The 22,079-nt window shown below is 46.3% G+C and overlaps 1 protein-coding gene across 1 annotated transcript in view; it reads left to right on the plus strand.

Moving 5' to 3' along the window:
- COPA (coat protein complex I subunit alpha) overlaps positions 1-22,079 on the plus strand; it is a 45,634-nt gene that overhangs the window by 10,909 nt on the left and 12,646 nt on the right. Inside the window, exons 5-17 of the mRNA XM_060644536.3 lie at positions 1,623-1,699; positions 2,450-2,559; positions 7,727-7,836; positions 9,466-9,565; positions 10,352-10,487; positions 10,925-11,007; positions 13,534-13,684; positions 14,642-14,708; positions 15,608-15,683; positions 17,559-17,641; positions 18,553-18,692; positions 19,501-19,586; positions 19,701-19,839. Coding sequence (XP_060500519.2) covers positions 1,623-1,699; positions 2,450-2,559; positions 7,727-7,836; positions 9,466-9,565; positions 10,352-10,487; positions 10,925-11,007; positions 13,534-13,684; positions 14,642-14,708; positions 15,608-15,683; positions 17,559-17,641; positions 18,553-18,692; positions 19,501-19,586; positions 19,701-19,839 — 1,358 coding nt within the window. The remainder of the gene's footprint in view (positions 1-1,622; positions 1,700-2,449; positions 2,560-7,726; positions 7,837-9,465; positions 9,566-10,351; positions 10,488-10,924; positions 11,008-13,533; positions 13,685-14,641; positions 14,709-15,607; positions 15,684-17,558; positions 17,642-18,552; positions 18,693-19,500; positions 19,587-19,700; positions 19,840-22,079) is intronic.

A 22,079-nucleotide genomic window follows, 5' to 3' on the forward strand; every position in this document is an offset into this window, starting at 1 on the left:
ATGACCTGGATGGAGCTAGACAGTTTAATACTAAGCAATATAAGTCTGAGTAAGACAAATACTGTATGATCTTACTCATGTGGAATTTAAGAAACAAAACAAATGAGCAAAGGAAAAAAAGTAAGAAACAGACTCTTAACTATAGAGAACAAACTGATGGTTACCAGAGGGGAGCTGAGTGGGGGGAATGTGTGAAATAGGGGGTAGGAATTAAAGAGTACACTTAAAATGATGGGAAAAAAAAGTTCTCAGCAACAGTGCACACCTTGCTGTGAGCTTGTGGCTGGGTGTTGTCGATGAGGCCATCCTGCTGGCACTTAATTCTGGGGGACATATTTTAGAGAAATGAAGCCAAGTGCGCTCTCGGTTTGATGCATGACTCTTAATGCACAAAACAAAATAGAGGAAATACATTTTATTAAGGTCATTCTCCAGATTCTTTCATCCTAAATTTTCCTCCAGCACTGCTGGGACTTTGAAGAAATCATGTGCAGTGTAAGACCCTGTGGGGTCATGCTTTTAGGTTTAGAATGGTTGGAGGAGGTGGCCAACATGAATTGAATGCTTGCTGAGCTGCCAGAACGGTCTTCTGTTACCTTTTCCATGGTTCTCAACCACAGGAGATTTTGTCCCCCAGAGGATGTGGCAGAGTCTGGATGTGGCAGTGTCCAGATGCATTTTTGTTGTTAGCGCTTAGCAAGGAAGGCTGCTGGCATCTAGTGCATAGAATCCAGCTGTGCTGCTAAACATCCTTCCATGTGCAGGACGGCAGCCTTCAGAGAATCATTCCACTCAAAAATGTCAATAATAACCCATTTTATGAACGGAAGAAACTAGGGTTCAGTGATGTTAAGTAATTAATAAAAATATATGTGATTCGTTAAAAAAAAAAAAAAAATGCTTGAGAATGGTAACCGCTCAATAGGATGATCTGTGAACTAGGGACTGTCATCAGTGCAAGGGACCTGCTGAAGACTTGCCTGGGACAAGTTGCCATCTAGCTGGAAAGTTAGGGAAACTTTATTTTCTTGGCCCAGTAAATATATGTGTGCCTTGTACTTGCTAGGTTCTGTGCTAAGCGCTGAAGATACAACCGTGAATAAGAAATGCTTCCTTTTCTCAATTACAGATTCTAAATAAGCTGCATTGTTTTTAGATGTTATTTTCTGTTTTGGTTCCTAAGATGGGAATTTTTTGAGACTGGATGGTCTGATAAGGAGAAGTCAGACCATAAATCAGTGGTCTAATCCTGGGGTTAAAGGGAGAAGATCATTTCATAGGATCTTAAATTAGGACTAGCCATGTATAAGTAGAAATGCACATGTACACACACATACACATGAAAGTGAGTACAGTATATGTTATTTGCCTCTCAGGATCCTTTATGCCCTTGTCTGGCTTCCGTTCCGAAATCTCCCAAGTGCAGGCGCCAACGTGGGAAAAGCTGATAGAATGGTGGGGAGGAGGCAGCGAGACGGACAAATCCGAGGCTGTGGTCCCTTTGCTGGTACAGCTGAGACGCCAGGCCATGGAATGTTTCCTCCAAAGAGAGAAGTGATCACAGAACCTGAAAGAACATGTTTGTTTAATGTTGAAACCCTTTGTCTTGGATTATCTTTCAGGAATATCCTTGGATTCTGAGTGCCTCAGATGATCAGACCATCCGAGTGTGGAACTGGCAGTCTAGAACCTGTGTCTGGTAAAGCAGGAGATGGGGCTCAGAGACAGGCTTTGTTCTGCCTGTGTTTACATCATGAACTTCTCTTTAGAACCATCGTCTCCCTTCCCTAGTGGGCTCTTCCTGCTGATTAATTACTGACTGGATTTGTAAGATGCTTTTACATACAAAATGAGGCAATCTTGTTAGTAATGTATGACTCTGGGTCTTCGGTCATTTCTTCCAGGGAAGGGAGGTCATATCATTAGGCTTTTAGAACAAATCTCTTAGCTGGTTTTCAGTTCTGTTCCCTTGAAATGTGAGTCAAGGTCTAGAACTCCATCCTGCTTTGTGTTTGGGTTGTGGGCTTTCCACAAAGATGTAAGGACCATGTAAAAGGATGCCCTTTAAGAGGGTTATGCTCCCCCTCTTATATAGAAACTGATAGTTTATGCTCCCCCTCATATAGAAACTGATAGTTTCTAGTATGAATTACTAAGACTCTGCTTATTTTGACATATGAATGTTTTCAATATGCGAGGGGGGCTGTGCTGTCTCACTTCTCCAGAAATTAGTAACGTTTGAATACTGAAGCATTGGAGGAAAGAAGGGGACGGTTGTTCAAACAGCTGACCTTGCTTGTTGCTACTAGTTCACAGTCGTTGGGATGGCTTGCCGTTGCCTCCAAAGAGAGTACTTGGGTCTGTGAAGAATAGAGAATGGTATTTAACGTGTAGGAATCTGTTGAGTCCTGCCTCTAATTTGGTATCGTCTTTCTTTTTCTTCTTGCAGTGTGTTAACAGGGCACAACCATTATGTAATGTGTGCTCAGTTTCACCCCTCAGAAGACCTGGTTGTGTCGGCCAGCCTGGACCAGACTGTGCGTGTTTGGGATATTTCCGGTGAGCTGCCCAAGTTCAGGGGACAGCCTAGCCATGTCTGCCGCAAAACTGCAATTGCTTGAAATAATGAGGGTGGTTGGCTCAGAACAGGAAAATGTAGAATATTCTTTCTCATGTAATGTCTTTGCAGTATCATGTAGTGTCTTTGCTTCTGAGGGTGTTAAATCTGCTTTTGATGGTTCTTTGTGTTAGAGGTATTCCTTAAGAAAAGTGGCTGCTCCAGAAAACGTATTGAACTCGAAGAAAATTTTACTTTTTAATTAGAACTGTTTTTAGTTAAAATCTATGTACAGTTGGGAGTATTTGATTAAGAATCATGCTTTCCAGTAAAACAAAACAAGAAATAAATATGTGGTTGACAAAGACAAATTTGGGGAATAGATTATGCGGGGACACAGGACTCTTGGATCCTATGGCCTTGTTTAGAAATAGGACAATCCCTCTATTATATTTCTTCTAGTGTAAGGAGCACGGGGGAGGGTGAGATTTCTTAAGTCTAGAACACCTTTTAATGGGCAGACTTCTAGAAATTAAAATAATCAGAAATTAAAACAGATGTGTACATGTTGGCTGATGGGGATAGTTCCTCCTTTCACAGTTTATGTGTCTTGATTTGGGGGTTCAGATTCAAATGTTCAGTGCTGTGTGGAGGAAAGCTGAGAAGTTGCTAAGCAGGGAGTTGAAATGCTGGGGAAGGACTGTAACCTGTGAGGCAGGCATGGGGATGGACAGAAGTGCTTTGTGGACGGATGGAACATGGAAACGGAGCTCTAGATGCTGGGGTCCTCTGCCCAGTAAAATTTACTTACCACTTGCTGAATTGTCTCTTTTTATTCGTTTGTTGCCTTAGGAATTCTTAGAGATCGGGTTCTGTGAAGGGTCAGTGGGGAGATTGCAAGACACCTGTTTGATTCTATAAAAGGAAGGCCCCTCAGAGGTCCTTGCCTGGTTCTTTGTGGTGGTAAAGGAGCCACCCTTCTGAATTGTATGGCTGGGGTGGTAACTGTTCTCGGCCCCCTTGTGACAGGGTGGGCCGGGGCAGGAAGCCACTTGCTTTTACAAGCCACCAACGAGTAGCAAGTCAGAGGTTTGGATTTGCGGGAGCAGCATTTGGAACGTTGTAAGAGCAGTTGGTTAAGATTCACGCAGCAAGGGAAGCAGCCGGGGGAGAGGGGGGTCAGTTGCGGAGCAGAGTCTTGGGGCTTTTGTTTTTTGTTTTTGTTTTACTTTCTAGTATGTTTGGCAGAGATCTGAAGAGCTAGAAACTTAATTTCGGTGCCATAAATGATCCCTGTCTCCACCACCCCTTCCCTTCCCTTCCCTTCCCTTCCCTTCCCAACCGCAGGAAGAGCTTTTGACAGAAACTCCGCGTATGTTACATACTGGCTTTGACCCGGAGATGATAGTCTGAGTCCTGTGTTGTGGTGAACTGTTGTGGTGACTCTCCTGTTAGAATTCCTAGAATTACTGCCGTTTCCAGAGGGTCGGAATTAGAAGGGAATGGGCTCGGGCAGACTGTGTTGGAGATGGGGCGGTTGTGGCCTGTTCCACGAGGGCTTTTGCCATTGCGGCTTTTTGAAGTACGCCCGGATGTGACCAGCCTTGCCGACAGGAGTTGAAGCACAGGCGCTGTGAGCCCGTGCCCTCTCCTGGCCGCTGACCAGGGACCTCGCTTACTCTCTCAGTACCCCGGCTGTGGCTTTTCGTGCTTTTCGCTGCGCGCACATTCCGGTCGCCCTCTCTGTCTCGGGCTGTGGGTGCCTGATGGGGGTGGACGCAGCTCACGCTCTTCCAGCTGCTCGGCTGCGATTCTTAGAATAGCCTTTCCCAGCCGGAGTCCTGTGACAGAATTAAGTGCTACTCAATACTTGGAGCGACTGTTTTCTCAGTTCTTATGAGATGGTACGTAGCTCATGGCACCGTAGGTCATGAAGAAGTTAATTTGTCCTCTGCACAAACTGCTGCTTTGGCCAGTAGGGCTTGATTCTGTCCGTAGAGCACCGGGCTGAGCAGCGCCTCCTACTGCCGCGCTCTGGGAGCGGTGTTGGCGCCGCCCGATGCCGGCGCGGCAGGTGCCTGTGGCCTGGCTCAAGCGATTGGGACAGTTAGGTGGACGGGTTCTCGCTGGTGAGCTGAAGTCCCCGAGGCAAGAAATCCTTTTCTTGACTTCTGTAGGCTGGAGAACATTTTCACGTCAGAATTCAGGGCCTGGAATCAGAGAAGGGAGGGCAGAGCGTGGACCCCAGCTGGGGCTTACGCTGGCTCGTGGCTGTGTGCAGCGCGTGGATGCGCTATAATAATTCTGCAGCGCTGCACGTATTTGGCGTAAGTGACACCGGGAGTTTCGTGCTAACGGGCTGCGCTAACGCCGTCGCTCTCTCCGCCGTTTCTGAGTGTTTTTCTCCCCTCACGGCTCTCTCGACTTCTAGTAACCCCTTAACCAGAGTGAAAGGAAATGCTTTGGTCTCTAACCAAGTGGAGCTCTGAGTTGGACTTTTACAGTTATTCTCTCCTCTTCTGCAAACCAGCATACTCTTTTTAGCAGAGTTATTTTCGCCTGAGTTCAGATGAGTCTGCATACAGGAAGAGGGATTACCTCTCGGATCTGTCAGGGACCAGAGGTGGTAATTCTGAGAGAGGAAAAGTTCGTTCTGAGTCACAGAATGAACACCCTCACAGTTAAAGGACTGCTCAAAATTCTAGTTTCTCGGCATGTCTAGCTCTCTGAGTTAGATGAGCAATAAGGAAACAAATTTTAAAGGAAAACCTGTCTCCTTGTTATCTGTCCCATGCGAATCGAGCCCCATGGGGCTTACTTAACCTGAATCTTTTCTGTTAGCCTGGCAAAAATATGTGTTAAAAACAGAGTATATTTATAATCTACGTGTAGGAGGCAGGTTACTTTTTTGGCCTGATCTTCCAAGTAAACTGCCAGTTAAATTATCTCCGTGTGCTTCCACCTTTGCATGTCAAGCCCATGTAATTCAGGCTTAATCTTTGCGATGACGACTAAAAAAAGGATGAATTTGCTGCCAATTCCTGTCCTCATCCCTCTCTTTTTACTACTTCCCCTGGTCCCCATTGGGAAGCATGCGTCAAACTGGTCCAGTCTGAGAGTGAACTCCCTTCCCTCTGGATTTGAGTAGCTGCTGTAGAAATTTTCCATCTGTCGTTCAGTCGTCGTGAGTGGCTTGTCGAAGGCTCAACTGTTTCTTCTCTAAGTATCTCTTCACTGCCTGTCACTGTTCATCTGTCTGTTTTTATTGCTCTTCCCCTTTCCTGGATCATGACAGCAAGTGCAGCAAAGCCTTGCGTTCTGTCATAAGCTTTCCTTTTAATGTGTTTGTTGACGCTTATTGGAGGCGAAGTCTCTCGCCGCTGTCTGTCTTTGTGTCTTCCTTTGAATCTGTTTCGTATACCAGACTCATTAGAAGAAGTGGGCAGATCCCATTAAAGAGACCAGCGAAGTAAACGGGAAGAGGCATCCCTTTGACAACGTATTTATGAAGCCGTGGAGAGTGCATTTTTGTGACAGCATCGGCTTTCTTTCTCCCACCTGTTGATGCTTATCTTGGACGGGACGAGATAATTAACACCGTCGGGTCCTTTTAAGCGCCTGCCTCTCCAGTGCTGACGTTTACGTGCTGCTGGAGTAGAAGAGACATACTGTAATTTTAAAACAACAAACAGAACTATAATCATTAAACTTAAATGTTTATATTTTCCTGCAGATGCCACAATTTAGGCTTAAAATGACGTAGGTTTTATTTTCAATGATAGCTTTTATTTTCCCCCAAATTATGGATACTTGTCTTTAATTTTACACGTGCCAGTAGTTCCAATTTCCTCTTTCCTCCACAGATGCTTTAAAAGATAAAATTTTAGTCCCTCTTCTATTTTGTTTATAAACTGGTATAATTATATCTGCTTGCCTGTTTCAAAAGGCCGTTCTCAGGATCAAATTACATAACATGGTAGAGAGTGCTCTGAAAATCACAAAGTGCTTTCAAATGTAAGGTAGTTGCATTGTTAGCATAATTTTGGTTGTGACTGTACCGCAAATAGCTTTTAAAGATAGGTGTAGTTGAGCCATAAATTTGGGTCCTACACAAATAAGACTCTTCTTACTCTGGGAGTTTTTTTTCTGTTGTTTTCAAATTATGGGTAGTTCCTCCCGGTGAAACTAGCCTCCCAAAGTTTTAATGGCAAAATACACGTATTCAGATCTGTAACCAGCTTTCTTACGTAAGAGCTTAAAGGGACATGACAGTTACGCTCTAGGTAGAGTTTAAATAAAAATCTGAAACGAAAAAGACATGACAGTTCTGATCATTTTGCTCTCTGCCCAGGAGTCCCACAGAAGAATGAGGATACTTCTTGCATGGTTTGTAGTTTTACGCTCTTCATCCACCAAAGAGCCATTTAGTATTTAGTAGGTCTCGTTTCCATATCGGCTTTGGAACCTCCCCATGAGGTGCCTAACAGCTGCCAGTTTGAGAAGCACTCAAAAGTTTTTGAGATGATGGAAGAAAAGTTGCTATAGTCACAAAGTTGAAAGTGGAAATGGAACGGTCATCATCTGAGGCCACATTTCAAGAACAAAAAAGACTAGAAATTCCAATAGACTGCTCTTGAGGTGAGGCTTATTGAGGAAGTTCACTGTGTCCGAGGTTTGGGTTGTCGTCCTCTGGGAACACAGCCCAGTAGTGGGTCTGTTAAAAGAATGGTTAGTGGGGCGCCTGGGTGGCGCAGTCGGTTAAGCGTCCGACTTCAGCCAGGTCACGATCTCGCGGTCCGTGAGTTCGAGCCCCGCGTCAGGCTCTGGGCTGATGGCTCGGAGCCTGGAGCCTGTTTCCGATTCTGTGTCTCCCTCTCTCTCTGCCCCTCCCCCGTTCATGCTCTGTCTCTCTCTGTCCCAAAAATAAATAAAAAAAAATTTAAAAAAAAAAAAAAAAGGTTAGTGAACGTACTTTAACGTTTTGAACGTCTCTAGAAAGAAACACATAGGAGCTCTTGAGTCTCCTCTTTTTTCGATCTCTCTAGATTGCTTTTCCCTTCCTTTTCCTTAACACTAGTCGTATCACTGTCCCTTCCTGTGCCTCTGTGACCGTGCTCTCTTTGGTAACACTGTTCTGTGTCTTTCATCCCACTCCTTGTCCCTTCAAAGGTCTGAGGAAGAAGAACTTGTCCCCTGGCGCAGTGGAGTCCGACGTGAGAGGAATCACCGGGGTTGATCTGTTTGGAACTACGGATGCGGTGGTGAAGCACGTGCTGGAGGTACTTACCTTCACAGCCCGAGGCTGCTCTGGGCTCCTCTCTGGGAAACAGGAAGTGGCCGCTTACTTGTGCGTTCCTTCAACACAGATTTGTGCGGTGCCTGTTAAGTACCGGGCATGGTTCTGAGGCCCTGGAAATAGAATAGTCCGTGAGCCGGGAGACGTGAAGCTTCTGTGCCACCTAAGGGAGGGTCACATCACCTGCTAAACCCGGTGGGGAGAGAGGGAGAAGGCCGGCATAGATGCTGTCACCATCCTGCAGCAGAGCCCATTCTCAGGCCTCTGGTAAAAGTGGGGCCGGTGGGAGGGGAGATGTACTCGTTGAGGACCAGCCAGGTGTAAGTCACTTGTGTGCATGGTGGAAAATAGAAGAGTATTAGAGAAAGAAACTAGATTTTTAAAAATACTCAATCCTGTCAGCTGTCCGGTGAAATAGATGTTATCAACCTCATTTTACAGATGAAAAAAAAAAAATGGAGATTTAGAGAAATTGAGCAGTTTACCAAAATCCAAATGTGTCTAGTAAATGGAAGAACTAGGATTTGAACTTGGGTCGGACTCTAAAACCCAGGGGATTTTAACCACAGCATGAAGTCTCTCAAAGACACTGCCAATTTGAAACTGCCTTTTCTATGATCTTGCCATGGTACAGAATATAACTATATAAATAAAGTGCAAGATACCTTAAAAGCAGCAATCCTTAAACTTTGTGGTCTGAGAACCTCTTTATACTCTTAAAACTTACTGAGGACCCCAAAGAGTTGTTCATGTGGTTTATTATATCTTTGAGTTTTTACCATATTTGAAATTAAAACCAAGAACTTTTTATCTTCGGGGGGGGGATGGGAGACCCAGTTGGTTGAGTCCAACTCTTGACTTCGGCTCAGGTCATGATCCTAGGGTCGTGGGATCAAGCCCTGTGTCAGGCTCTGCACTGAGTGTGGAGCCTGCTTAAGATTCTCTCCCTCTCTCTCTCCCTCTCTCTCTCTCTCTCTCTCTCTCTCTCTCTGTCTCTGTCTCTGTCTCTAAAATTAAAAAAAAAAAAACCTTTTTTAAAAATTTGTTTTCATTTTTTTAAAACACGAAATATAAAAGCACACATTCCATTAGCTGTGAAAACAGTGATATCACCACATCACCGTAGCCCTCTGGAAAACTCTACTCTCATGAGAGAGTAAGAGTGAAAAAGGCAAATCATGTCTTAACATTATTATGAAAATAGTTTTGACCTTGCACGTTTCCTAAAAGGATATGGGGACTCAGCTGAGAGTTTCCCAGCCACATTTCCTCAGTAAGTTATAAAATTGGTCTTTGTTCTTCAGATGTTAATAATGAGTTGGGGAAATAATATGTAAGTAGATAAAACAAGGCAGTATATCCCAAATGCAAATGAAGCTGAACTTGGGAGTGGAAAGATCTGGGAGTTGCCATGAGAACTTGGATGTAATATTGGATGGGTTGACACGGTGGCTCTCGTGTTCATACCTTAGAATAGCATCACCCCTCGCGTCTTTTCACAGGAAGAGTAGAAGTCAGAGACATCTTTTATAACCACCAGTGTGGCCCTTCAGTTTGCTTTGAGTAATAGTTATAAAGGCATTTTAGAAGAACCACTTCTTGTTTTCTGCAGGGTCATGATCGCGGAGTAAACTGGGCTGCCTTCCACCCCACCATGCCCCTTATTGTATCTGGGGCAGATGACCGCCAGGTGAAAATCTGGCGCATGAATGGTGAGTAAACCAGTGACAGTATCACTGTGTCCAAAAAATGGACTGCTGGCCAGCAAGGTGACGTAGCCAGGTCGTCTGGACTTCACGACCCGTTTTCCTACCTTAGACGGTTGTGCTAATCCCAGGAGCACAAAAATTGCCGCATCCTCTATTTTCCTGTTTTTGAGGCATCCTGATTTGGGGGAGTCAGAACACAGTTAAGTGGAAGAATTTATTCTTTCAAAAAATATTTATTGGTTGAGTATCTGCTTTGTACTAGTCACTGTTCAAGGCTCTGAAGATACAAAGGTGACTAAAGCATATGGAATTTGTATATTTATTCAATCACGACAGCTAGTGACAAGTAAAACAGGGTAAGAGGATAAAGAATGATGGAGAAGAGGTGCTATTATTGATAGGAGGGTCAGAATGGAAGAACAAACGCGTAGAGATTCAGAGGCTTAAGTGGAGAAAATTGCCATTTTAGAAAGAAGTTGCTGATTTAACGTTTTGAAGTATACCTAGCATTTGGTTAGAGATGCCATAATTTTATTTTATTAATTTTTAAATTTTTTATCTTAGGACACGCGAGTGGGGGAGGGGGCAGAGAGAGAGGGAGAGAGAGCATCTTAAGCAGGTTCCGTGCTCAGCGAGAAGCCTGATACTCCATCTCATGACCCTGGGATCATGACCTGACCCAAAATCAAGAGTCAGACCCTCAACCAACTGAGATGCCATCATTTTAAATCCTAAACATGTAGCAGTAGGGAGTTGTGAGAGATCATCTAATTCTTTTTGGTCCTTTAGAGTCAAAGGCGTGGGAGGTTGACACCTGTCGCGGTCATTACAACAACGTGTCTTGTGCCGTCTTCCACCCTCGCCAAGAGCTGATCCTCAGCAATTCTGAGGACAAGAGCATCCGCGTCTGGGATATGTCCAAGAGGTAAGGGGGTTACGATGGTGTTGACCACAGCTGGGGGAAAGGCCCTCCTCTGTCTCGTTCTGTCTCCTGCCACTTAGATTAGACTGCTTCTGTGTGCCTCTTAACCATCTTCAGCATATGGAGAGGTCAGATCCGGTGTTAGGAAAGCTCGAGGCGGCCTGGAGATCAGCCAGCATTTACAGATTGCCCATCAAATACAATCTCCATGCGCATTCTTTTCTCCTCCAAATTTAAGCATGTTCTTCTGTAGCTAGAGACGTAAGAAATACGCGATAAAGGTAGCGTAACGGGAAATCGTGATGAATAAGAAGAAATTGAAATTCAAAATAATAGGACCAGTGAGGTTTTGCTGACTTCCACTCACTGCTCTTGTATGTGATAGGCTGAAGATGTCTCAGAAATTAGTATTTTCTTTTGCTTACCTGTTGCTTTCCTAGGACTGGGGTTCAGACCTTCCGCAGGGACCACGATCGTTTCTGGGTCCTGGCCGCCCACCCCAACCTGAACCTCTTTGCGGCAGGTAAGGGTCATTTCTTCTCTTTTTTCCTCGTTGAAGCTCAGAGTTTGTACGACTTGAGCATGATGCTCTGTTAGCTCTGACTCCGGTGGACACAGAGTAGGATGAGAAGGGGATTTCTCAGAGCCACACGGCCAAAGCCCTTGTCCGTCTGTCCCCCTTACCGTCCTGGAGGACCCTTCGTGTAGTGTTCTGTCTCCACCCGGGTCCGCTGGGGAATAAAGCCCATCCTCTTTGACAAGTCAGGAGTCTCATGGTGGACACTCAGCGTTCTCCGGCTGCGGCGCCCGTGGCTGAGCGGCAGTCACGCAGGTAGCGGATGCGCCCTGAGCGCCGGGCCCCGGTCTGGGTGCTGCTGGTAGAGCGGTGCCTGAGGCCGCGTCCCTGACTCTATGGAATGTTATTTGTGGTGAGGGGAGAGGGACCGTAAGGCAATGAACACGCAGAGGAGGCTTTGAAGAATCATTCAGCCAAAGGAGCGTGGAGGGGGACCGGCGTTCAGGAAAGTGAGGAGGTGGCAGGCCCGGGCGGGTGGGGCCGCGCGAGACTCCGAGTGTGTGTGAGGGGGGCGCGGGGCTGCGGGGCCGGGGGGTCTGAGGGGGGCGGTGAGCGCGCGTGAGACGGCGGAGAGGCCAGCGGGAGCGCGGTGAGTAGGGGCCCAGTAGCCCGGGAGGAAGAGCAGGCCCAGCTGTGCTCCGCCTTGCAGGCAAGGCCGGGGTTGGACTGAGGATTTTATTCTGAACGGGCGGGCGGAAGGTCATCGGAAGCGGCTGGGGAGGGAAGCGAATGATCTGATTTACGCGTGGAGAGCCGACAGGTGGACGGTCTCTCTGAGAGATGGATGATGCTAGTAGGGAAAAGGAGAACATTAAAAAAAGAAAAGAAAGGCTTTTTAAACTAGTATCCCCATTCAGCAGAAACCTGTATGTCCTTGCTGTTTGCTAGGGACTGGGGATGCTTGGAAATTACCATGATTCCCGTCTTCCAGAGCTCATGGGATAGTGGAGCTGGTGGACTTCATTACAGTGCAGGATGCTAAGTGCGATGCTAGGGGTTTCTTTGTGTTTTGAATCAAAGCATAGTCGACGTATATATAGCCTGTTAGTTCCGGGTTTACGTGGTAGTGATTCGATATTTTTATATATTACCAGGTAATCCCCATGATTAAGTCTAGTTACCGTCTCTCACCACGTGAAGTTACTACGGTATCACGGACTATATTCCTTAAGCTGTGCGTCACATCCTTAGGGACTTACTTATTTTATACCTGGATATTTATACCTCTCGATCCCCTTTACCTATTTTGGTCACTCTCTACCACCTCCAGCCTCTGGTAACTACCAGTTTGTTTTCTGTACCTAGGAGTCTGTTTCTGTTTTGTTGTTGTTGTTGATGTATTCTTTTTTTAGATTTCACATAGAAGTGAAATCTTAACATTAGTCGTTCTGACTCACTTCACTTAGCCTAATTCCTTTAGGTCCATCCATGTCGTTGTAAGTGGCAGGATTTCATTCTCTACGGTCGAGTAATAGGCGCGCGCGCACGTGTGTGTGTGTGTGTGTGTGTGTGTGTGTGTGTGTGTGTGCGCGCGCGCGCACCACATCTTCTTTATCCATTTACCAGCCCTGGGACACTTAGGTTGCTTCCTCCATATCTTGGCTGCTGTAGATAATGTCGCAGTGAACATGGAGAGGCATGTATCTCTCCAAATTGGTGTTCTGTTGTTTTCTTCAGATAGATACTCAGTAATGGAATTGCTGGATCATATGGTAGTTCTATTTTTAATTTTTGAGGAACCTCCATACTGTTTTCCACGGCGGCTGCACCGATTTACATTCCCACCAGCAGCGCGCAAGGGTTCTCTTTTCTCCACATCCTCGCCAGCACCGTTATTTCTTGTCTTTTTAATACTAGCCACTCTGACAGGTATGAGCCGATGTCTCATTGTGGTTTTGATTTGCATTTCCCTGGTGATTAGAGACGTCGAACACCCTTTCATATGCCTGCTGGCCATCTGTAGGTCTTTGGAGAAATGTCTATTCAAGTCCTCTGCCTATTTTCGAATTGGGTTGTTTGTGTGTGGTTTTCTTTCTTTATATTGAGTTGTGTTCTTTTTATATTTTGGACATTAACCCTTTATTGGATATTTGGTTTGCAAATATTTTCTCCCATTCATTCAGCAGGTTGGTTGCTCTTGCATCTTGATGATTTCCATCACTGTGCAGAAGCCTTTTAGTTTGATGTAATCCTGTCTGTTTACTTTCAGTGTGATGGAACTTTGTACAACGTGTTAGGAGAACACAGAGGAGGGTGTGTGTAAATGTGACAGTGTTAGGTAGAGTATTAGAAAAGGATTCACAGAAATTGATTTGAGGGAAGCTTCTAACAACTGTGGGAATGTAGACAAAGGACACATTTAGGTACCTTTGTTTTTAGCACATATATAATCCTCATCCTCGTGTATCTCCTGTTTCCAGCTTGCTTTCTTGCCTTCAGCTAATTCTTTCCTCTCTCCTCCCTGTGCCCCAGGCCATGATGGTGGCATGATTGTATTTAAACTGGAACGGGAAAGGCCAGCCTACGCTGTTCACGGCAATATGCTACATTATGTCAAGGACCGATTCTTACGTCAGTTGGATTTCAACAGCTCCAAAGACGTAGCGGTGATGCAGCTGCGGAGGTAAATCAGACACGTTTCCTCCCGCCAGACCCTCTGATCTGTCACCACGCTGCAATACCCGCAAATAGAATTCCGTTCTTTTGATGACATTTTGGGTCTCCTCTCCTGTCGCAGATCGAGTCCCCACTGGGGAAGCTGCTCAGTTTAAACCCCAGGAGCATGGTGGGCAAGGAGGAGGCCATGAAGAGAAGGGCAGTTTCCCTGATTAGAATGCTAGTGAGCCTGTGCACAGGACATCACTACTGCCACAGTCGGCCGGGTTTCTTGCGAACCAGAGAAAGTTTCCTGGTAGAGTGGCCCGACTTGGTGACAGGCCTTTTTGCCTGTGTTTGGCATTTCTGGGACTTTGCTTTGCTTTCCAGCAAAACGCATACAACTCTAAACTAGAATATACGTCTCTGGAAGCTCTTCACTCTGAAGATGTGATCAGCTCTGGGATGTCTGGCAAAAAAACTGTCCTTTCGGAGGGCCAGCTGCATCAGCATGCTGAAACATTGATGGTGGCAGGCTCTGGCACGAGGCTTTGATAACCACCCTCCAGCATTACTACAATAAAAAGATGGGTTTATGTGAACACTCCAAGGGACGGGACAAATTAGCCAGAGACGGAGCCCATCACGTTGCTCTGTGGTGTCCCCTGCAGTTATGTGTAGGAATTTGTCCCCAAGAAGACCCAGTCCCGCTCACTGCAGCGAGTGCTGACCCTACGTTCCGTTGAAAAATCGGACCTGTACCAGGGTTTGCCTTTTTTAAACTGTTTGTCAAAGCTGAGCTAGGGGTGTCCTAGCCTTGAAAGAAGGAAGAGAGTAGATGGAATGTTTATTTTTATTCCTGATTATGAAAGTGACGAGTTATATGTGTAAAGATTGGGTAAGTAGGAGGTGTGGGAGTCATGCCTTTCTTCCTTCCGTCCTTACTCCCCTTCCTCATTTTCTCTTTTTCCATGTACATCCCTAGTGGTTCCAAGTTCCCGGTGTTCAATATGTCGTACAATCCAGCAGAAAATGCAGTCCTGTTGTGTACGGTATGTGACCCCTGCTGTCCTCCTAGGATCTTCCCGTTTTCCGTAGGTCTCTTTCTCATGCCCTTAGGAAAACCGTAGCGGCCGTGTAGAAGCTCTGTAGTGGTCATTTTGAGAGAGCTAACACAGTAAGCAGCCTCAAACCGGGTCAGCTCCAGTTACCATAAGCATGTTAGGGGTTTGTGAACTTACATCTTCACTAAGGCTGGCAATTTCTACATGTAACGCAGCCTCAAGATGAATGACCCGACTCGAGAACGCTTGTCTTGATTCCTTCACGGGGGCAAAAATAGAAGAGCTGACCTGGAGGAGGGGTGCCTTTCAGTGAAGTTGCCTTCAGGGTCAGCAAGTAGCCCCCGTACTTCTTGCCGTGGAATTTGGGGGAAAGAGAGGAATGACGTTCTAGTTTGAGTGCCCTGTTTGCCAAGTTAAAAAGAACGAAAACTTGTCTTTCCCCGTATGACTTCTAGTGTGTCTGATCCCGTTCTTTGTTCAGTATCTAAGAGTCTTAGCATTTTTTCCCCGGGAGTTGTGTTTACTGTCGTCTTTGATTTTTTTTTCCCCTTGAACAAACTTTTAAGCTGATGAGTATACTTAGGTAGAGCACCAGAATACTGGGGATTTAGTTTATTAACGTGTGGAGTCAAGAGCAGTCCTTGCTGCCTTTCAAATAATACCTGCATAAACCTTTGGAGGATACAAAAAATATGAAGTGACGCGAATTCCGAGTTCTTTGGCGACGAGTCTGAGAACTGCTAGCTGTAGACACGTCCCCCTGTCCCTGTGGGTGACAGGTGAGAAAGGGATGGCTACAGATCATCGTGTGACGGCGCGGTTTCCTCTGTCAGAATAAACTGCCATCTTGGGTTCCTGTCACCATCTGATTCCTATTTCCTCTACAGAGAGCCAGCAACTTGGAGAATAGCACCTATGACCTGTACACCATCCCCAAGGACGCGGATTCCCAGAATCCCGACGGTAGGCGCCCCCTGTGTCTGCCCGGCTTTGCGCACAGCTCTCCTCCGCCGCGCTGTCGCGCCTCTTCAAGTTTTTCACGTTCCCCCCCCCCAGGCCACGGTCACATCACTCGTGTCTGTTGGCAGGTGCTGCTGACAGTTGCATCAGAGGCGACCATGGTGTGAAATATTCATGTTCCTCCTCCATTTTATTACTCCAGCTAGATATATATATTTTATAATTTGGTTATTAGAAACTCTCCGTTTTCCCTTTCAGCACAGCATGTTATCCTAGTTTATTGTCAGCCGATATGACTTTCACCCTGGTAGTTTCATTTATTTAAGAATGTGGTTCCAATCTTGCAATGTCTCATCCTGGGACTGGGGATTTATGCTCTCCCATCCACATCCAGATCCGATTTGCTTCCTTTGCATGTCAAAGAAATGAGGCTGCTAACAGCCCCACACCCCGCCAGGGATCCCAGGATCCAGCTGAGACCCCTGTCTACCTCGTCCATCACCGCCAGCCCTTGTTGCTGTCCTTCCTGTTAGGATTTGCAGACAGCCTTCCAGAATGGGGGTGTCTCACTTAGGCTCTTTTCAGTCCACTTTCTCCCGTTGCTTTATAGAGGCTTTCTTGGGTCCTCACCTTACTGGCACACTTCTATGATATTTTAGACTCCATGAGCAGATTGTGAGAAGTAATTTTGCCAGCTCTGGCCCTTTTGCAGGTGCCACTCACCGCGTCATGATTGTTTGCTAATACGGTTCACTCTTTTTTGAAAGTGTGGTCTTGGTGAAAGGACAGGGAACTTGTGTGTCTTTGGTATCCATAACCAGTCTCCCCTATAAGTTAAACAGTTGAGCCATTTCTGATCAAATTGTGATTGTGCCCCTCCCTACCCACCTCCTTGTTCTTTTTCCCCACGCATTCACGATTATTTCTTAGTTTTGCTTTGTTACCACTTAGGTTTTATCTTCTCCATTTTTCAAAGGAGGTAATAATTGGCAAAGGTGGAAAGGTGCAGCCGGGTGCTAGGCAGCAGAGAGGAAGAGAAAGACCAAAAGCTTGAATAATGTGGCCCCCCAGCCCCTGGAAAACGGGGGTGTCGGTCATGATTAGAATTGCCTGTCACCACAGGTGCCAGAGGGGCACAAAGCGAGGCGGGCCAGCACGTTTTGTCCACTTCGCCGCCGATGGGCTCGCATATGGGTGTTTCGACGCATCCTTCTGCGCATGACCCTTGAAGTTTCCCCGAGGGTGGAGTGCCCATTCGGAGTCGTAGTCAGCCAGTGAGGTGTTTGGGAACCGAGGAACATTTCGTAACTTTCTTCAGGGTGATGCGAGTGAGTGACATTTATGGAGCAAGGCTTGGTGCTAAATACTGCCCGGCACCGAGCTCATCTGCCTGTCAAGATTCAGTTGGGAGCGCTCTGCCCCACCCTGCTCTACCGGGGGTCTGCATTTGCATGTTAAAAGCAGCAGAGCAGCTGCGTCCTGGGGAGGGGGCTCTGTCTCCACTCCAGCTTGTTGAGATAGGAGGTCCTGGACACTGACGGGCTGCTTGCGGTGCCACAGCTTGGCCAGCGAGGCCCCGCTCGTTAGCTCGATGGAGTGTGCTGTCTCCCAAGATGGGCGGTCCCTGTGCCAGTACCCGGTGTTGGCTGACAGGCAGCCACTTGGCCTGGAGAGAAGAGGCTTGGCAGGGTGCAGGTTGGAGTTTGGAGGGGACTGGTGGGGAAAAGTCACTGACGATAGCCTCGGGTTACAGCTGAATTAGTCAGGAAGCAGCTGAACCGGCAAAGCGGGCGTGGCAGCCAGCAAGACGGGCAGCTCCGTGGCGCCGACCTGCCAGTGGCTCGCCACACGCTTCCCGCCCTTTGGTTTTGTTCTCAGCTCCCGAAGGGAAACGATCCTCAGGCCTGACGGCCGTTTGGGTTGCTCGAAACCGGTTTGCTGTCCTGGATCGGATGCATTCGGTGAGTTAGGGCAGGAAGGGGAAACTGATTTGGGAAGTGTGGGGGCAGTGGTGTATTGCATGAAGAAAGAGCACGTTCTCTTTCTCCTCTCCCCTGGGGAGCTGCGATCATCGTGCAGATACCACAGTCCCCTTGGGAGACAAAGAGCCTTAAAATTGACTCGATTGGCTTGATGGTCACTGTGGATCTGGGTTTGAGAACAAAGGTAAAGTCACTGTTGACAAAACAGAAGCCCAAAAATGTCAAATTTGAAAGCGGTGGTCTGGGTGAGGAGTAATTCCTTTTTTATCCTAACTACCCTCATTGGTACTTGAAGTGGAAGTGATCCTGAGCGAGAGAAACAAAGATCTCAAGAAAATATGTAAGCCCCAGCCCAGAAGTACCGTTCTCGCTCTGATCGATGGAGGAATTCGGGGGTTAGTTGGACTTCTCAGGGTATTTCAGTTGAGGGAAGAAACAGAAGCTGTCAGGGCCTCCAGAGAGGGTCTTGGTTAGGGTGGTCTGCCAAAATGGTGACCGGCCCGGACAGAAAACACCCGAACTTGGTTTATTTTATTTATTATTATTATTTTTTTTTTTGAAAGAGTAGATTTAACGTTTATTTATCTTGAGAGACAGAGAGAGAGTGCATGCGCGTGCACAAGCAGGGGAGGGGAAGAGAGAAGGAGAAACAGAATCCCAAGCAGGCTCCGTACCTTCAGCGTAGAGCCTGATGCGAGGCTTGAACTCACGAACTGTGAGATCGTGACCTGAGCCGAGATCAAGGGTCAGACGCTTAACCAACTGTGCCGCCCAGGCGCCCCCTAACTTGGTTTATTGAAACCAAGGGACAGTTGCTGAGGCGTGTTGTCAGCTGTCATCATCTTATGAGCACACATTTCCGATAACCCCACTTGTGATAATTATTTTAGCTTCTGATCAAGAATCTGAAGAATGAGATCACCAAAAAGGTACAGGTGCCCAACTGCGATGAGATCTTTTATGCTGGCACAGGAAACCTCCTGCTCCGAGAGGCAGAGTCCATCACGCTCTTTGACGTACAACAGAAGCGGTAACGTGTCAGGTGCCCCTAAGCAGACGGGCATGGAGTGGATGGGAGTGGACGTCTGTAGTGGGAGCTCTTCCCCCAGGAAGTTCGCCTCAGGCTTGACCACTTCTGTGTGTGACTCCGAGACTCTTTCTTGCCACTTTTCCCCTCTGTGATCACTGTCCATCCTGTCCGTACCCACTAGCGTTACAGTGAGGGCCTTATTCATCTGTTTTTGGAGCACTTACCCGAACAAAGAATGCTCTCGGCACTTAGAATCACGGGCACGTAGGGATGAGTGGCATCCTGCGCTTAAAGGAGCTTATAGTCCTCTGGTGAGATCAGACGTACACAAATTCCTGAGGGACAGGGAGTTGATGGCTGGGGTGGGGGGGGGGGGCGGGGGTACGGGGGAGCCTACAGTGTGAGCCGAAGTGTTTCCATCACTCAGCTACAATACAGGGACTGTTTATTTGGTATTATTTTTTATTTTTTTAAATATATATTTTTTAGTGTTTATTTCTGAGTGAGAGAGAGACAGAAGGCGAGCAGGGGAAGGGCAGAGAGAGAGAGAAACACACACACACAATCTGAAGCAGGCAGGCTTCAGGCTCTGAGAGGTCAGCCCAGAGCCTGACAGGGGGCTCGAGCTCACAAGCTATGAGATCGTGACCCGAGCCGAAGTTGGACGCTTAACCGACTGAGCCACCCAGGCGCCCCTAGTTGGTATTATTTTAAGAAATTAGGGTTTAATTTGGTGATGAAAAGGATGTAGGTCGTAACCTGGGACTTTGGAGTCAGGTCCACTCACGTTCGCCTTTCTCTGTCCCAGGACTCTGGCATCTGTGAAGATTTCCAAGGTGAAATACGTTATCTGGTCAGCAGACATGTCCCATGTAGCACTACTGGCCAAGCATGGTGAGTCTCCCTTATACCCACCCTGATGTAGACACCAGTCCTGCGCTCCCATCCCTGCCAGCCTGCTTCACTCACCCTGTCCAGCAGAGTACTCATGCCCTTTGCCTCTTACAGCCATCGTGATCTGTAACCGCAAACTGGAGGCTCTGTGTAACATTCACGAGAACATTCGCGTCAAGAGTGGGGCCTGGGATGAGAGTGGGGTATTTATCTATACCACAAGCAACCACATCAAATATGCCGTCACCACTGGGTAAGTGAATTCTCTGATACACAGAGTGGGAGAAGGTAGCTTCTTAAAATCACTGTCCTGTCTCAAGGGATGTAACTGAAGTCCTCCTTGAACTTTTCTTCGTGGAAAATCTTTGGCGCATATGTGCTGGGCACAGCTGAACATTCTTTTTCAAGTCTTTAAAAAATCGTGACATACGACTTGAATAAAGAAAAATGCGGAGTATATACGTAGAGAATGGCAAATCGTCATATAATGAACGTTCCTGCCACCCAAGTCAGGAAACAGAAGAGTGCTGGCCTCCAGAGGCCTCTTGCCACCATGTGGTTGTTAATCACAACCACCTCCGTTTCCCACCGAAAGATAACATTATTCTGACTTTTATGGTAATTTCGTCCAAGGTTTTCTTTGTAATTTTACCACCCAGTATGTCTTCAAATGATGTTTTAATTTTGCCTGGTTTGAACTGCATGTAAATCATCCTGAGTATGTTATTTTCGTATTTTGCTTATTTTGCTCTTATTTCGCTCCATATTTTGTTTGTAAGATGTACATACCTACGTTACAGCTCTAATTTACTTGTCTTCGTTGTTGTATAATATTCTGTGAACATACCACAGTTTATCCGCTCTGCTCTACAGGGATATTTGAGTTATTTCTAGGATTTTGCTCCTGTGATAAAGTGTTCTCTGTTTTCTGGTGCATACACACACAACATTTCTCTGGAGTGTCCGGAACCAAATTGCTGGATCGTAGAGTGTGCGTCTCTTCACATTCACTAGGTAATGTGAAACTGCTTTCCAAAGTGGCTGTACCGATTTGCACGGCCATCAGCATCGTATCAAAGCTTCCTCGCTTGTCATCCTGGCCAACACTTGGCTTTGTCAGACTTCTTTTGTCTTTATGGTGGATCTGTGATGGCATCTCACTGTCATTTAGCTTTGCCACTCTCTGATTCCTAATGAGAGTGAGCAACTTTTCAGTTGACCACCCCTCAGGGTTCCCTTTTCTGTGAATTTTGTTCAGGACTTTTATCTGTTTTTGTTTAATGGGTTATCTATCCTGGTTACTTTAGGAGTTTTTCATATATTTGAGCGTCAGTCCTTTGTCTGGGCTACATGTTACAAATCTTAATGCCTCCTTCCATTGTGTAGTTTGTCTTCTGATTCTTTTCATGATATCCTATCCTTTGATGAATAGATGTTGTTATGTTAATATAGTTGAATTTATGACTCTTACCTATTGTGGATATTGGGTTTTGTATCTTATTTGAGAAACCTTTATTGACTCCAAGGCTATAAAGGCGTTCTTTTGTATCCTCTTGTAGAAACTTTTTGTTGTTTTTTTGTCTACCTTGGGCGGGAGGTGGAGAGAGCATGAGTGGGGGAGGGGCATATAGAGAAGGAGAGAGAATTCTAAGCAGGCTCAGTGTGGAGCTCCATGCTGAGCCAGGCATGGGGCTTGATCTCACAACCATGAGATCATGACCTAAGCCAAAATCAAGAATTAGACGCTTAACCAACTGAGCCATCCAGATACCAGACACCCCTTTTATATTGTGTTGTAAGAACTTTATACTTTTTTTCGTTTTCTTTTCCCCCTTTTTTTAAAGTTTATTAATTTATTGTGAGAGAGCACGAGAGCACACAAGTAGGGGAGGAACAGAGAGAGAGAGAGAGAGAGAGAGAGAAATTGATTGAGAATCTGAAGCAGGCTCCACACTGTCAGCTCAGAGCCCGAGGTGGGGCTTGAGCTCATGAACCATGAGATCATGACCTGCGCCACCCAGGCACCCCTATACTTTTGTTTTTCATACCTAGGGCTGTGATCTTCCTAAAGTTGATATTTGTGTGTGGTGTGAGGGGCTGTGAGGGGGCTCAGTTTCAGGCTCAGCTGTCCCAACATCATTTGAACAGACCAGCCTTTCCCCCTAGTTCTGCAGTGCCTTCCTTGTCACACGTAAATCATGTTTACAGAAATGCAAGGACCTGTTTTCTGGGGTCTGTGCTTTAGGGGTCTTCCCACATGCTAGAGCAGATTCTCAGATCTTTCCTACTTTTATTTTTCTTTTAAGTTATAGGCTATTTTCTAATTAATTTTGCCTTGAAAGGGCAAGTTTTCAAAACGTTTTTGCCTTAAAGTTTTAGAATCAGCTTGTGAAATCCCATGCGAAATAAAACAAACAAAAGGCCCTATTGTGATTTCAGTTGGGATTGCATTGAGGGCGTTTATTGTTTTGGACGTAATTGACATCTTCGCAA

Source organism: Panthera onca, chromosome F1, assembly GCF_046562875.1.
Source record: "Panthera onca isolate mPanOnc1 chromosome F1, mPanOnc1 haplotype 2, whole genome shotgun sequence".
Classification (NCBI taxonomy): domain Eukaryota; kingdom Metazoa; phylum Chordata; class Mammalia; order Carnivora; family Felidae; genus Panthera; species Panthera onca.